General features: G+C 52.6%; 1 protein-coding gene across 3 annotated transcripts; it reads right to left on the minus strand.

The window, feature by feature from the left end:
- Positions 1–1,434: 1,434 nt before the first annotated feature.
- MYBL2 (MYB proto-oncogene like 2) lies at positions 1,435–16,613 on the minus strand. 3 transcript variants are annotated; one of them, XM_088064723.1, is made up of 14 exons: positions 16,554–16,613; positions 14,677–14,770; positions 13,536–13,607; positions 13,060–13,152; positions 11,244–11,464; positions 10,943–11,099; positions 9,932–10,198; positions 8,326–8,712; positions 6,728–6,867; positions 6,360–6,459; positions 5,656–5,769; positions 5,041–5,157; positions 4,741–4,887; positions 1,435–2,156 (listed from the first exon to the last, which is right to left on the minus strand). In XM_088064723.1, exons 3-14 carry the CDS (start codon positions 13,590–13,592, stop codon positions 2,028–2,030), a joined length of 1,929 nt encoding a protein of 642 aa, XP_087920849.1. In that variant the 5' UTR covers positions 13,593–13,607; positions 14,677–14,770; positions 16,554–16,613; the 3' UTR covers positions 1,435–2,027. The 3 variants fall into 3 exon arrangements, with proteins under 3 accessions (XP_087920849.1, XP_087920848.1, XP_014109499.2); XM_088064722.1 differs by lacking the exon at positions 16,554–16,613 and adding an exon at positions 15,303–15,425 and having other exon boundaries at positions 10,961–11,099; XM_014254024.2 differs by lacking the exon at positions 16,554–16,613 and adding an exon at positions 15,303–15,425.
- Between the last annotated feature and the right edge of the window lie 13 nt (positions 16,614–16,626).

Here is a 16,626-nt window from a genome sequence, read left to right on the forward strand (position 1 = left end):
ACTCAGAACTGGGCACAGCACATTGGCACCAAAAACCCCCCCAAAAAAACCCCAAATCCCATCCTTAAAGACATCACTGCTGTACAAGGCATCCCATGCCCTGGGCTGGCTGCCTCGCTCAAAGGCAAAGCTTTGAGTGAGCTTTCCAAAACTGAACAAATTTTGAAAAAGTCTGAGGGAGATTAGGGTATGCTCCCTTTTCCAATTAAAAGCTAATTCTCTTTTCTACTCATCAGTTATGCTAGACCTTGGTATTTTCCTGCCCCTGATCATTCTCCATGAACATTCTGCCATGCAGGACAGCCTGCACTGCCTGGCTTTACAGCCTCAGTTAATATTCTGTCTCATCCACCTTTAATTTGGGAACAGGTCTCAAACAGAGGTGCCAGGCTCACACCCTGAATTATCCCCCAGCAAACCCTGCCTGCTCAGAGCTCCCAGCTCGTGTCAGCTCCAGGAAGGAATTGCAATTCCAGGCTTGGGTTTGTACAGTCACCCAGAGCAGGAACAGCCAAGCCCACCAAAGCCAAGCAGGGAGGGATGGGTTTATGACTATTTCTCTTAAAATTATACCAGAATAGGAGCAGCTAAAGCCAGGCTTTCAGACAAGTGCCCCCATCTGTCTTTCCAAAGCAAACACTGCAACACCAAGAAACAGAAATAAAAATTACTTCATGGATTTGCTCTGGCCCCAAGCTTGTAAAAATGAAAAATGAGCTGGGTTTCTAAACCTCCCTCATTTCCCAGGATCCACAGTTTTATTAACAAGTTTGTCAGTAAGGATTTTTTGACTCTATTTCCAGCATAAGACAGTACCTGAAATGAGATTTGTACAGCCCAGCTCTGGTTTTCCACCCTGAGGTGAACACATCTTTGCTGTGTGCACACCCCAGCCAGAGGCAGATCTGCCAGGATGGCTTTGGCCGAGGAAAGCCCAGCGCAGCTCATCCAAAAAGCTCTTCCTGCTCTGCCGAGTTCCCTTCAGTTTTCCCAACACCTTGCCAATTGCAAAGTTAACATGTTGCTAAGATCACCACATTCCATCCTTGCTCCCTCAGCCCAGGGTGGTGTTACTGTTTCCACACTGGAGGAGCTACAGGGGCGCAACTTCAGCCTCCAAAGGAAGGGCAACAGAAAGGCTCTGCTGCATCACACACTCCTGCAGCCCTTCCTGCAGCCCCCATCCAGCCCTGCAGGGATCCCAAGCACCCCAACTCAAACACACACTGTGGCACCTGCCCATAAAGCAGCCAAAACGTCTCAACAGCAGATGAAACTAAGAGTGTGTGTGGGGGGGAGGGAACATCCCTTCTCTTTCATGCTGAGGAGGTAACAGGAATTCAGCAGCTTGCCAGGAGAGCAAAGAGCCCACGTAAAAACCAGCACTTTGCCTCTGCCTCACAGCACTTGAGGAAGGCGGCAGAGTCCAAGGAATGTGAGCACCATCATTTATTGGAAGAGGGAGCACAGTTGTGGCAAGAGGCCCCCGCTGGAGCCACGGCAGGACAAAGCAGCCCCATGGGGAGCAAGGGGCTCCAGGCACAGGTCACCCCACAGCAGCATGCCCTCCCTCCTCCTCCAGCCCAGGGAGACACTCCATCCCCTGGGGAAAGCCAGGAGGGAAACTCAAGGTGTGCAGGAACCTTCACAAAGCCATTGCTGAGGTACCAGAGCAGCAGCAGGAATCCAGGGATGCTCTAAGGCCAGTCTCCAGCACCTGCTGCTCCAAGGTGGAAAACGGCTGCTGCTTCCACTTTTCCAGAACTCAGGTCTTGCAGAGAGAGGTCTTGCTGTCAGTTCTCCAAGCCTCCTTTGTTTGCCTTTCCATAATGATCCCAAAGCTTGCATTCCACACACTAGCCAGCAGTTAGCCAAATTTATTACAATGTAGATCTACCTGGGAACTGCAGGGAAAAAACAAATCCACTCCCATATACTAAGGCCTGGCAGAAGACATTTTTTCCTGTGGTTCCCCTTCCACTCATTAAAAAAGTTTAAAAAATAGAATTAGAAAGCAGAATAATCCTTCATGATAAGATTAAGGTCCTTGATGTGTGACTCTGTTTCAACGTGCCCAAGAACTGTCGAGCTTTCTCCTGCATGAAGAGTTGGTCTCTAGTTCCACCACAGGCCACTGCTTTCCAAGCCCTGGTCATCTGCAGAAGGAAAAGAAAGTATGTGTACAATACAGTCAAGGGCAAGGAAAAACATCTCAGGGACATCCTGTTCTAAAAGACTGCAAAAACAAACAAAACTAAGGAGGGAAACAAAGCTTCAGAACCCATCTTGCAACCAGGAGGAACTTGCCTACCACCAGTTTCTCCTGACAGTTGAGGTGGCAATTTCTGGGGTTTAGGTTCAGCAGTTTCCCAGGTGAGTGCTCTATTTCAAGACAATTCACGTGACCTTTCAGGGCTCTCCCTTACTTGCCTCAAGACAAAAACCCCAAAGCACAAACCTGTTAAAACTCACTGCCCTGAAGAGATTCCAGAATGACAGAAGGAACCCAAGCACAGCTTTGGAGTTCATTGCCAACCAGTTCAATTCCTCCAGGAGCTGCTGGGCCCCAGGTCTATTTTGATCAAATGCCATCCTTAACAGCAATCTGGTGCCTTCAGTTTCAGCAGGGTCTCCCAGCACAAAGGAGGAGCCAAAACCCAGAAGTGCTTCAGTCTCTGCACGCAGAAAGGGCACCCACGAGGTGTTCTGCACTCCAGGAAAGCCCCTGAGAATCTGCTGGTAAATGCAGCCAGGAGACAAGGCAGCGCCCTGAACTGGAAATAGCTGTTCACATGTACTGCAGGGACCCAGGGCTCCAGTGCTGGCCACAGCAGGAGCATCCCACACAGCCACAGAGTGGCTTTGGGCCCACTGAGACTCAGCCCAGAGCTGGATGAGCTTCTTTAATAAAGGATTGCCTGCCAGCAGCACCAGAGCAGCACAATAAATCCCCAGAGCCCAGCAGCAGCACAGACAGCCCTGCTTGGCTCTGGGCAATGGGATTTCACTGCACACCTGTACTCTGTCACCACACCAGCTGCCTCCCTGTCACTCCCGAGTCACTCCCAAAGTTGATTTATACAGAGCTATTAGCTCTTGGAGCAATATGACCCTGGTAAGGACAGGAGGAGAAATGGAAGTGTTTAAGGGTTTATTTTGGGAAGGGGAAGGAATTAATCTGGCTGAGGAGTATTTATTTGTCAGAAGAAAGAGGTTTCACAAGAGAGCTCTAATGCAGGGACAGATCCCCACTCACTGCAGTTTTCTGAGGACAACACTGCACCTTCCTGGGATGGGAAAACACTGTCACAGGAACCCTCAGTTGCAGTTTAACCCCCCAACAAGAACAGCATGTTTCCATCCCCACTGAAGCTACCAGAGACCTCAAGTGACTCAAGCCAAGCAAACAGCTACAAAATTATTGTCCAAATCCCCGTGCATAAGCTCCACTGCACAGCAAATAAGGGATACCCCTCCATGAATGCATCCTGCATGTGGTGAAGACTGTAGAGAGATCTGTTTATGCCCCAGAGGGCATTTGTAGGCTGCTGTGACTCCAGCACAACCCAGTTCCAGCTGTGCAGAACTGAGGAACAGAGCTGCTGTAACAGCAACCTCAGCATGAGGTGCAAGGTGCCACACTGCCAGCTGGAGCTCTCCACTGCCATGGGGTCAGGATAAAGCCTAAGGCTCACAGCCTTCCCCACTGCCCAGAAACACCCTAAAAAACACAGGGGTGTTCCTGATCAACCTTTATACAGCAGTTCAGAGTTGCTCTGCCCTGAAAAGCAAGAAAGATGAGCTTGCTGATGTCCACTCAAGGAGTGCTCACTGGAAAAAGGAAGGTTCACTTTACTGCCAGAGCAGTCATCCGAATTCCTTGATGGGTGAGAATTCCCATGAGGAAATCCAGGGTCAAACATGCTGAGCAGGCCACAGCTGTGGCTTTGAGCAACATAAAATGACACCTCTGGTTCAGCATCTCCCAGCCTTGCTGTTGTCTTGGGTTGCAATGCAAGATGTAACAAAAGTATGTATTCTATTACCAGCTGTTAAAATCGGGGGGGGGCAGTGTTCTTTATCTCTTCCACCACCCATCCTCCTTCCAGGGGGATATTTTCTGTTAATGGGCCATTGAGACTCACGGCATGACTGATAAAATTACATCATCCCATTTTGAGATGCTCCACCCAGGCAGAGGAGCCAAGCATTCCTACCTGGATATAATCAGAGCCTTGGAACACCAGACAGCCTTTCTCCACTGGATTCCCAGAGGAAAACAGGACCCATCTACACCACACCCTGCTATGGGATCACTGCTTCCACAGAACCATATCTGTCACTCCAGGAGGAGTTCAGCCACCATTTAATCAGACTGCTACCAGCACCCTGACCAACAGGGTGTCAGGTTGTAGTCTGACTCCATCAATGGGTTGTTTTTTGTACTACTGCATTTTTATTTTAATTTTCCCAGTAAAGAATTGTTATTCCTACTCCCATCTCTTTGACTGAGAGCCCCTTGATTTCAAGATTATAATAATTCAGAAGGGGGGTTGGGGTTTACATTTTCCCATCTCAAAGGAAGCTCCTGCTTTCCTTAGCAGACACCTGTCTTTTCAAACCAAGACAGGTGTAAAGGCAGCCCTGACAGTGTAGGGATGCCTGTGCAGCAGTTCAGAGCTCCATCAGGGGACAAGGTAAACTCCTGCCTGGGAGAGCAGTGGCTGCTGCAGGGCTTACCGGTGCTGGTGGCCTGAAATGGCTTGGCATTTTCCTGTAGGACATTTTCTCTGGCTGCACTTGCACGAAGGCTCTGTTGAGCAAACCACTGTCATTCTTCCTGCTCGAGGAGGAGAGGTTCAGGGACCTTGACAGGAAATTCACAGGCTGCACCAGGAGAAAAAATGTAAGGAAAGAAGAAATCCAACCCTTCCTCCACATGGACTGTTCAAAGGCAGCTCCAGGCTGCTACTGCTGCTTTGCAGAGTTTTTTCAGAGCAGAGCCAGCTCTGCCCCTGCCCTGAGCACACAACCCCTCACCTGGGCTCTTTTGAAACACACAGTCTTGGGGAGGGCAGGCAGGTTTTGTGTCATATCTTCATCCACGATATCCAGGGCCAGAGACTTCCGGACCTTCTTGATGGGACTCCTGCGCAACTGGGGAATGTAGGAACACCAGTGTCAGCATGAATCCACCCAGGAAAGTGCCTTCCTGAGGGCCCAGGTGCACATCACCCCCATTCTGCATGGCACCAGCACCTCAGGAAGAAAATGTGTGCAGCCTTCCCCACCTCACGGCACAGCAGCTTCCAGTGCCCCCCTCCTGGCACCTTGAGCCACCAGTTTGGAGGAAGAGCTTTTAGTAGGAAGGGAAAGCCACCAGGAAACTGAGACCTTTCCTGCAAGCCCACAGCCTTCTGGGAGCCCAACTTGCCCCAGGTGTTCCAAGTATGCCAACAAGCCCTGAGCTCAGCATAAACCAGGACACTCCTGGCAGTATTTTAAGCAGGCTTTAACCTCTTGTTGATTAAAAGAGAGCAGCCACAGTGCTAAAAACATTTTGGCACCAATAGCAAGATGAATAAAACCAGCCAAGACACTCCTTAAGGGCACAGGGCAGCTTAGCAGCTGGTGCTGGATGCACAGGCAGCTCACCCCTTGTTTCCTCTTCTGTTTCTCAGGTTTCACATCATCCTCTATGATGAGTTCAATGCCAGCTTCACTTCGGAGCACCTCCTTCAAGTCTTCTTCCAGGTGAGGAGTCTGGGGCTGGGGTGAAAAGGCAGAGAGCACAAGGCAGTCAAAATCTCTATGCTGGGCAGGCTCACAAGTGTTTTCCTCAAGGGACAATGGGGTCAGGAGAGCTCCCAGTGGGAGGACAAACACAAGAACCTATTTGTTCCCCAGCTGGAAAAGATATGACAAGTCTTCTGCTAGCCTGATGGATTTACAGGATCTCCAGGCCTGAGGGACTTATCAGCTGAACCCCAGTGTGCCATCAGGAGACCAGTGTGAACACAATGCCTGGGAGATCCAGCTCCACAGGGAGGTCTAGGCAAATAACTTATCTGCTTTTCCTCAAGGTCATCAGTAGCCAAGCACTGCAGCCTGATTCAAGGGCAGCTTTTGGCATTTTTAGCTGGTTTACAGAGGAGTTAAAAGGTCTGCAGCTCCTTACAATGAAATGATCACTATGACAATGTCCCCTTCACCCCTCCCCTCTCAGCCTGGCACTACCAAACTGCCCTTTGCTCTGGCACAGGTAAGAGTTTGTTCACAGCCCTGCCTCAGCCTCCACCCACCCCTCATCTCACTTGCATCCACCAGAGCCACCAGGCACAGCCCTCCACAGTAATTACCAGAGGTCTAATTGGTCCATATTTCTCCAGGGCATTTTTGAAAGGCGTGGGAGTGTGAGGTGTGTTGTCCGCCACATATGTCTGATCTGGTGTGACAAACCTGGAAGCAGAGTGGGGAAGACAAGGGATCAGACAGGCTGTAAAAGGCCACAATCCACCCAGCAACTGAGCACAACAGAGATCACTTAGCTGTGCCCCCAGTCAGACTGGACACTCGCTCTCTGCAGCTCAAAGAGCTGTTTTGGGAGGAAAAATACTGATTTAAGGAAATCCCCAGCCTGCCTTGCCCCTCTCAGTAATACCATGAGAAGTGCTGAGAGCTGTGCTGGAATTGGGCCAGACCCCTGTGTGGAAAAGGGAGGACTTACGCTAAGTTCTTCTGGAGCAGAGGGGTCTTGTCCCTGTGCAGTGGGGTGGTGACAATCACCTTCTGGCTGCACACAGGCGTGGAGGTCAGGGAAGGGTTCTCCAGTTCTAGTGTATCCTGTTTGGTCCAAAAGTTCAAGAACTGCACAGCACAGGAAAGAAAAATTGAAGACACTGAGCCTCAAGCAGCCCAGAACTGCATCACAAGCTGTTACTTTTTCCTAAACATGAGGGAAGCCCTGAAGCACAAACAACCCTCCCAAACCAGGGTTACAGTCTCACAGACACACACAGGAAAGTTGCCAGAAGATGCCTCACACCTATAAGGACTATTGACTTCCCATAAGGGATGAGCTGATACAGCTATCACAGCTACCAACTACAGAGTGGAAGAGAAGTCTCCTTGCACTGGTAATCCCAGCTCACACAGTCTATTCCAACCTTAGGGTGGCAAACATGAGGGAAGTCCTTGTAACACAAAGTGTACAAGCTGAGATGTGAGCTGTTAACACTGAGCTGTCTTCAGTTTAAACTATGAGAAAACAAGCTGTGTTAGCTTTCCTAGGGTTTTACTTCCCAACAGCCAGTAAGTGACAGCTCTGCTCCCATAAAGAACAGTGTTTGTACCCAAGAGCCTCTTGGAAGAGAAAAACTGTGTGACATTCACTGATGGCTGAAGCTCAGCTTGAGGCAGGGCAAGAACTTTGCCTTCTCACTCACTCCAGACATTCCTGCCTTTCACACTCTGCAGAGCTGTACACTATGGGTCCTGCTCTGATTTCTTCTTTGTGCTGGCTTTTCATTCAAGGCCCACCTGAACCTGTATTTTGGACTCCCCTGTGGTGCCTCTCCCACCTTTCCTGCTGCAGAAACAGCAGAAATAAAGGCCTGGAAGGCACAGCTAGGGAGGGTCTGGACAACAGAGCTGCAGTAAAACTGTGCTGGAGAATGCATCAGCCTTTTATTCTGATTTATAGACACAACAACACCACCACCTCCACATGAGACACTTGTGGGTCTGACCACCACAGTGCTCCAAGGTGATGTGTGTTGGAGAGGTGGACACTGTGGGAGCCACAGCAAAGGCTGAAAGATCCTGAGTCCCTTTTGCAACAAAGACAAGGCCTGGAGCATTTTCATAGGCACAGCAAGACAGATCTGCACATGGTGTTTGCTGCCCAGCCTGTGTGTGTGACTGAACTGCAAACAGACACAGGAAAACAGACAGGGAAAGCAAGTTTTCACTGGTGCCACTCTGCTGCCCACAGCTGGGGCAGCAATGCCCTGGGGACAGCAGCAGTGTGCTCTCCATCACACCCTGGTATGCAGATGGGGCTCCTTCCTCACACTGGGCACGTGTCCTGCCCCTCACACAGGGTAGCTGGGCTTTCTTAAAACTGCAGTCACTCCCAGATGAAGACCGAGGCTGCTGCTCCCACAGGAAGGGCAGTGCTGAAGAGAAGCAATGCCAGAAACCAGCTCTGAGCCTTCTCTCAGCACAGGAACACACTCTGCACACTGGCACGGCCTCCTTCAAGGCAGGAGGAGCATAAAGCTGGCAGAGCTGATGGGAATACATGACATGAGGGCAAGAAGATACCTGAGATGGAGAGAAGGGCAGTGTCTTTACAGGGGTGCCCTTGGGCGTCATGCTGTTGCAGGAGTCCAGGAAGGACATGCTGGTGCTGGTGACATTCTCTGAGACAGGCGAGAGGGAGATCTTCCTCTTCTTCTGCCTCTTCAGCACCGAGGGCGGGGTGCCAAAGCTGCCCTCGGCGTGTGGGGAGATGGGGATGAGCTCTCCCTTGCTGCTCCTGCTCAGGTCAGAGATGGTGTGGCCATCCAGGCGGTACTCAGTGACATTGGGCAGGGCTGGGGCCGCCTCACCGGGCGCTGCTCTGGCCGGGCTGGCGCTGGCGCTGCTGCCGCCGGCCGAGGGCTCCTCGGGCAGGTCAAACTGGGTCAGGTCACACCACCCATCTGGGTCCTGAACACGAGAGAAAGCATCAGCAGCAGCCCAGGCTGGCAGCTGAGCACACAGACTGGTGAGCTGGGAGGTGAAATAAGTGGGGGTGTGAGATGGCACCAAGCTCTGGAAGGAGCCTGGCCAGGGACAGCTCAAGCCCTGCTCTCCTCTGCCACAGGCACAGTTGAAGCCAGAGCAGGGATCTGACCCAGCTGAAAGCTGCTGCTTGTGCACAGGGCAGGTTTCTTTAGTTTTGCAAGGCTGGTTTCCCTCTTTGGTTCACAGCACAGCTGCACAAACAGCTGCACCCCTCAGGGAGGGGACAAAACACACAGCTGGGCAGAGGGCTGGGGACAGGGACTGAACAAAGCAACTATCGCACAAGAACAGCCCACAGTTTTGGGCACACCTGTAAAGCTGGGCATGAGGCTCTGGTGTAACCTCCACAGCTGAAAGCAGATTAAAACTAACCAGCCCAGTTCAGAAATGAGCTGCTTCACAGCTCCACCCCAACACCCAGCACCACACAGGCAGGCCCCCAAGGGCCCACAGATGTGTTGCTCAGCCTCAGGCACACTGTCTTCCTGTACAAAGTGACTCCTTCAGGAGCGTAAACGCCTCAGGCAGGCTGGGGGCTGCAGAGGCAGCTTCCCTCTGATGGCAGCAAAGTGCCCTGTTGATTTTAGCCAGCCTCCCACCCTGGCATGCCTCTGTCACCCAGGGGATCTCAGCGCTGCTTGACTGGCTGAAAATAACCAATTTCAGTGAAACTACCTCCACTGAAAGCAAATGGTCGCAATTATGCCAGAGTGAAGGGGTCTGTCCTGCATAGTACAATCGGCTTGGCTTATTCCCAGTCTTTCCTGTCCTATCCCACCCCACAACAGGACAGAAAGGACAGCCAAAGAGCATGGGCCTGAACCATTACAAAAAGGAGAGCTGGGGACACTGGCTGACAAAGAAGGGCTTGAAATCAAGTCAGCCAGCACTTACAGCCTCCCACACAGGCAGAGCCTATGCACAAGGACAACCAGCTAGGAAAATCTACAAGCCCACAGCAATATTGACAGAGAGAGAAAGGTCTAATCCAGCCCTGGAAGAGAGATGGGGGGAAGCTGCAAGGCAATGACAGACCTAGTCCTCTTCAGGGTGATGATCAAGGGGATCCAGTAAGTTCACTCAAACAAAAAGGGTGAGGACCAGCGTCCAGTAACTGGAAGAACAAGGGTCTATTACTTACAGATTCAATCATGTCCAGAGCTTCACTGAAGGCTGGGTTACAAGCTGGGTACAAATAGTTGGCAGCTTCAACAACCCATTTGTACGGTGACTCGGACAGTGAAGTGCCATCCTCGGGCACTGCATCATCTGGAGTGCCCTCCACGTTCTGCTCTGCCACTCCTGCAGCTGGCAGCTCTGAGGGCAACTCCTGCACACCCGTCACTTCCTCATCACTCTCTTCTTCCTTTATTTCAGAGATATCCACTGGCCAGTTTGGCAGGACGTTCTTGGCACATACAACAAAGAAAGTCCAGGTATCAGCAGAAGGCAAGGGAACAGTGTCAGGTCCTGGGGACAGAGAGCACCTGGATACGTTCAGCTTTGCCCACTCTCCTACCTGCCACTGTTTGTTCCACATCCCCATTCTCCCTCACTGCACTATCCCATACACTACCTAAGAAGGAGTCCTTGCAACATAATGAGCACAGGACTGTTTAATTCAAGATTTTACTTAACAGTGTCCCAGGAGAAAGTTGTACTTAGGCTGAGCATGTAGCACTAATTCTGTTTCCTATTTAACAGGAGCCTGTCTTCAAAAATTATATGTTTTTTTTCACAAAAACAATCACTGAGTGTAGTTCCCTGCTCCCTTTTTTGGAGGAAAGGAACACAGTATCTCTTCACCCTGCTCCCACACACACACTGTCTGGAGTATCCTCCTTCTCCGTCCAGCAACAGCACAAAGAAGCCAAAAGAACATTCAGTGTCCAAGACAGACTTGATGCTGGGATTGGCAAAGGTAACAGCTCTGGCAGACTGCTGTCCTCTGCCTGGATAACACACTCAGGCTCACATAACACCTCTGGCTCCTGGAGGGAGAGATCTGGGAGGCTGGGGAAGGCACAGACTGGCTATGCAGCCACCAGCCTGTGGAAAAGGCAGCAAGGGGCAGCAGAAGGGTGGATGAAGAGGTCCAGGATGCATTAGCAGGGCAGGGGACTGACCCAGCTGCCTGCTGCAAGTGCAGTACCTGGCTCTCAGCTGTCACCTGACTTTGCCTCTCCTTGTTATCCACCTCCACGAGAACATAGAGAGACTTGGACTCCTTGGTTTCATTGAGGAAACCTCCTGTGTCCACTTTCCGCTTGATGGTGGAGTTCCAGTGATTCTTCACAGCATTGTCAGTCCTGCAGAGGAAGCAGAAAGGAACAAACCATCACTTAGAGCTGCTTTACAGCACAGCAACCAGCTCCAGCCCCATCCTGAGAACCTTACACTGATCTCCACAGGCCACCCAGCAGGGAAGGCAGCTGTGAGTAAAGGGGTCCTACCTCCCAGGCAGCAGCTTGGCAATCTCTGCCCAGCGATTCCCCAGGACCTTGTGGGCCTCAAATATGATGCGATCCTCCTCCTCTGTCCACGAGGATTTCTTCACCTCAGGGTTCAGGTGGTTATGCCAGCGTTCCCGGCACTGCTTCCCTAACCGCCCTTTCAGGTGCTTGGCTATCAGGGTCCACTGCTTGGTGCCATATTTTTTAACCAGTTCAATGACCTTTGGAGACAGTGGGAGGGAAATAAAGAAACAGCATTAGGGAGGGGAAGATCAGTACAGTCATCTTCAGGCTTTGCTCTTTGGCTCTCTTGGGACCAGGTGAGGGCAGACAAAAGAAGGCCCCTTTGGAGGAACAGCTGGAGGGACCCAGCAGGGCTATCAGGTGTTCCAACCCTCATGACAGCAACAATTCAGCCAAATTTCTGTTAGAGGCTGTTTCCATGCAGACCTTTTGCCACAGGACAGCTGTGAATGCAGATGACCCCTCACAGAAGGTGGGGTGGAGACTGGCAGGTGCCCAGATGTAGAAACACACTCCCATTTCTGAGCAAGGGCCAAGACCCACCTACTCCAAGGCTCCTCTGCCCTCCCTACTGCCAAGGACCTGGCTGTGTGACAACTGTCCCCATCAGTTCTGCACTGGCCTGCTGCTCCCTTTAATGGTGTGGTACACCCAGGACAGACAGAACTGCATCTCCACACCCTGACAGCACCAGGAACACACAGGGAGAGATCCAAATTCACTTCAGAAACATCCACTTTGCCTCTTACCCTCCACCCAGGGCTTTGTCATTTCTGCCAGAGCCCCAACACAAACTGGGCACTGAATACATTCTGGGCTCCTACAACATCTGGGGCACAGTCAGGATGAAGCAATCTCCTTCCTGCAACATTCAGCACACCAAAATCCTGGCTGAGTTCTCAAAGAACATTTCTACCCCGGCCAGCTGCGCTGAGCTGAGAGGTGCAGGTAGAAGTGATGCTCACATAACAAATGTCCCTGCTGCAGTCTCTTGCCTTTCAAACACAGAAAAATCGACCAAGGATGTCAAACTGCGGCCAAGGAGCTGGGTCAAAGCAATGAGGAGAGAGCTGGAGCCTAGCCTGGACAGGATGGGTAGACTGGCAGAGTTAGGACAATGCAAAGGGAAGGGGAAAGCAGTCAACAACAGCTTTGCTGTAAGAATGGGAGACGACATCAGGAGAAGCTTCCTTAGGGCTTGACAAAAACATTATGAGACCAAAAGGGAAAGAAGTCAGGGAGCAGGAGTGTTACAGAGACTCTGCCAAACTAGGATGGTCTGTACCAGAAAACCTCGGTAAAAATTGGTTTTCACTCCAATTTTTCTTAAAAACATCAAGATGATGAGTCTGTCTGAGCCACCCCCTCCCAGCTGATTCTGGAATCAGCAGAGAAACAGGCTCACAGAAGTCATAATTCACCCAGCCAACCTCAGACATCCACTCCAGCCTGCCTACTGTGGCACAGGAAATGCCAGTTTTATTTTCTCTTAGATCCAACCTGGACAGGCCAGGTGGAAACCTGCCAGCAGGCAGATGAATTAATTCCCCTTTCAGCCCTCTCCCTTGGCAGCCTACTGTAGCAGCACTGTGTGAAAGGGAGAAGGTGTTTACCTGGAGAGGCCTAGATCACATCCCAGCCATGGCTGCCTCAGGGCAGACAGAGCTGCTCTCACAGGTATCCATCATGGGGAACAATTATACACAGTGTACAACACCTGAGGATGGGTCTGACATCTCCACCCCCTGCAGACAGAGACAATCCAACACTGATCCTCTCAGCCCTGACTCACCTTTTGATCCTCTTCTTTGGTCCATGGACCCTTAACCAGGTCTGGATTCAACACTCTGAGCCACCGGTACTGACACTGCTGGTCACTGCGGTTCTGGGAACAGGAATGGGAACAGCCTTGTGTTAGACCACAGGCTCCAGAGGCCCAAAAAGCTCCAAAAGTGACGGTAGCCCCCATACACACAGGCTGTCCCACAGCAGAAGCACATAGGTTATTCTCTAATAACCACAGAGGCCCTGGGCCCAGGGCACTGCACACAGGGACAGGAACCTCAGTTTCTCATGCCAAATCCCACAGACTCAGCCTGGTAAGCTCTCTAGGCGAGAAGATCTCCCTGCCCTGAGGCAGCCCCATTTCACTGCTTGAACCTAAGAAGTCAGAACAGAGTCTCACTCTGCACAGAAACAGTAACCAGCACAAGGAGAAGCAGCAACATAAGAACAAGGGGATTCCCAGCTGAGCACAGGGTCACTTACAGGAAAGTGGCTGGCCAGGAACTTCCAGTCATTCTGCCCATAATGGCTCACTAACATCTTCAGCTGCTCATCCTGCAAAGGACAAAAACATCCACTTTCAGACACACTGAGAGAATACACACACCACAGGGCTGATGACATTAAAAGAACAAGTTAGACATTTTGACCTGTCAAGGTTTTGTTGGCATTGTGTGCTCAGGGGAGGAAGGCAGCTCACACCAGTGTTTAGCAGCCCTCCAGTACAGGGACCCCAGCTGGAACAGACTGGTTCTGAGCTCACACATTAAGTACAAAACAAGAGCTCAGCTCTGTTCCTCCACAGTCTGGTTCAAACCCTGTAGCCAAGGGCCTGCTTATCCAGCCCCAGAGCACTCCTGACCAGACAAGTCCATCTCCCAGGTCAGCCACTGGCACTGTCTGGCCAGGAAAGCTGACTGATTGAAGTGTATCACCACCTGCCTGGTGCTCTTCTGTCTTTCAGTGCTACAAGGCTCTGCAGCATCTCTTTTGTGATCCCTGCTATAGCCTGGATATGCAAACTCCTACAGCTCACAGAAAGTCTGTAAGAGACATCCTGGTCTGTGAGCTCTGGGTAATCCAATAATGAAATTATTCCTGCCCAACATGAGCCCGATGTTTTGGTCCCTCCACCTTACTTGGTGTTCTGACCCCAGCTATAGTTTTCATACAGCACAAAACTGATCGAGAAACTGATAGGAAGAGAATATCCCAGTTTATTTCAGGCTCTTAGCCAGGATGACTAAGCCATGATCCCAAGTGTCAATACTCCCTGCTTTTGCTCCAAAAAAAGGAGTACATATCCAGTGGACATTTCATCTTGTTGGAGGCCTCAGCCATCATCTGGACCCCTCTGTGCTCACAGGAGTGCTGCAGGCAGTGGTGTTTTGCTCAGTACTCAGAGGCTTAAGTTTAAAATATTTGAGCTCTTGCTCAACAGGCTACACTTCAAACCCCCCTGCGCCTCAGTACAAAAAGACACATGCTCCCCAGTAGCAAGACAGAAGGAGGTGAGCTTGTGGCTGGCAGGTGAGGACTGGGGTGGAGTCACCCAAGCCCAGGGTGCCATGTCAGAGGCACACCCCAAAGCACCTCTCTCAGCAAATTTCAGGCTCTCACTCACCTCTTCTGGTGTCCACTTGACTTTGCACCTGCCATCCCGCTGCTCTGGCACATCCAAATCGGCATCCTGGTAATGCAGCTCATCCTGGTCCTCACTAGGGGTGAATAAAGGAAGATTATAATTTCTTCCTGATAAAAATGCAGAAGACGAAGCAACCTCAACCATATAGAGCAGAGCTCCAGATCTCGCCCTTCCAGCACCGAGCCCCAACCTCACCGACACCCACCCACACATCCCAGACTGAAAGGAAATCCTCGACTTTAGGCTCCAGCGGCTGCTGGTGAGTTTTATTCTGCCCAGAGCAGGGGAAAGAGCGTTTCTTTCCACTTCTGCCCCTTCTATCCCTCGGGGTGGACTTTGCATCTGGTGAGCGGCAGCATTGCCCCGGTACAGCTCAGCAGCTCCCGGATGGCCGGAGCGGTGGCAGGGCTCCCGCTCACCCCCCGCTGCCGAGCGGGCAGAGCCGGGCGCGGCCGGAGCCGGGGGGATGCCCCAGAGAGGGACGGCGGGGCCGCCGCCCTGCATCCCGCTGGCCGGCCGGCGAGCGGGAACGGGGCTGCCGGGAGGAGCCTCCCGCGGCAGGGAGCGGGCACGGGGAGCCCCGGCTCGGCGGGGCCGGCACTCACCCGCGGGCGCGGCGAGCCATGACGGGCCGGGCCGGGCTCGGGCTGAGGGCCGGGCGCGGGTCCGGAGCGGCGGGGCCGGCGGCGCCTTCCTATCTCGCGCCAACGGCGCCCCCCCCCGCGCGGGGCCGGCCCGCGCATGCGCGCTGCGCCCCCCGCCCGCACAAAGAGGCGCGCGCGGGAGGGCGCCCGCCCGCCCCGCCCCCGGCTCCCTCAGGGAGCCCGCAGCGATCCCGGGACACTCGCAGCCAGCCGGGACACCCCGCATCCAGCTCCGCATCCAGCCAGGACACCCCGCATCCAGCTCCGCATCCAGCCGGGACACCCCGCATCCAGCTCCGCAGCCAGCCGGGACACCCCGCATCCAGCTCCGCAGCCAGCCGGGACACCCCGCATCCAGCTCCGCAGCCAGCCGGGACACCCCGCATCCAGCTCCGCAGCCAGCCGGGACACCCCGCATCCAGCTCCGCATCCAGCCGGGACACCCCGCACCGATACCAGAACATCTTGCGGGATCCCCGCATCCAGTCCCGCACCAAACCGGGACAGCCGACACTCCCCAAGTGCAACGCAGCACTGTGTTCAGGACCCCCCACATCTATCCCCACAGCGACCCCGCACTGATCCGAGACCCCACATCAATCCAAGCCCCTGGAGTGAACCTCCTCATCCACCCCCACACCGACCAGGGACCCCCACGACCCTCATCATCCAGCCCCGCACTGACCCAGGGATCCCTCCGCATCCACCCCTGTACCAACTCCGAACCACTGGGATCCCCCAGACTGACCCAGGACACTCCCTCACTCACCCCAACACTGACCCATGACTACTCGTTACCATCCTCAGCACCTCTGCATCCATCTCCACACAGACACGGGGCTCCCAGGACCCCCCCCACTCCAACATAGGATGCCCTCCATTCACCCCCCCTGGCCTAGGACCCCCAGCAGCCCCAGGCACAGAGCAGGAGCATCACATATGTTAAAGAATCACTGAATATTCCAGGCTAGAAGGGACCCCCAAAGATCAAACTGCAACTCCTGGCCCTGCCCAGGACAGACACAAACCAACCCTGTTCCTGAGACCATTGCCCAAATATTCTAACATATATTGTCTATACCATCAATACAAGGTCTGTACACTTGGGGATTCCTAACTAGCAGCTCACAAAAAACAAGGCAGGGCTTAAAGGAAAACACAACCTTGCTAAAAACCCACTTTAAAACAAGACAAACACAATCCACCCCTTACAGATCTCAGAGTTCCTCCATCAGTCAGCCACGGCCTCACTGCCCCTGTGCTTAAAAAAAGGCAAACAGAAGCC

Source organism: Pseudopodoces humilis, chromosome 19 (assembly GCF_049639895.1).
Source record: "Pseudopodoces humilis isolate 2021_Gansu_Grassland_sample_001 chromosome 19, ASM4963989v1, whole genome shotgun sequence".
In the NCBI taxonomy this organism is placed as follows: Eukaryota; Metazoa; Chordata; class Aves; order Passeriformes; family Paridae; genus Pseudopodoces; species Pseudopodoces humilis.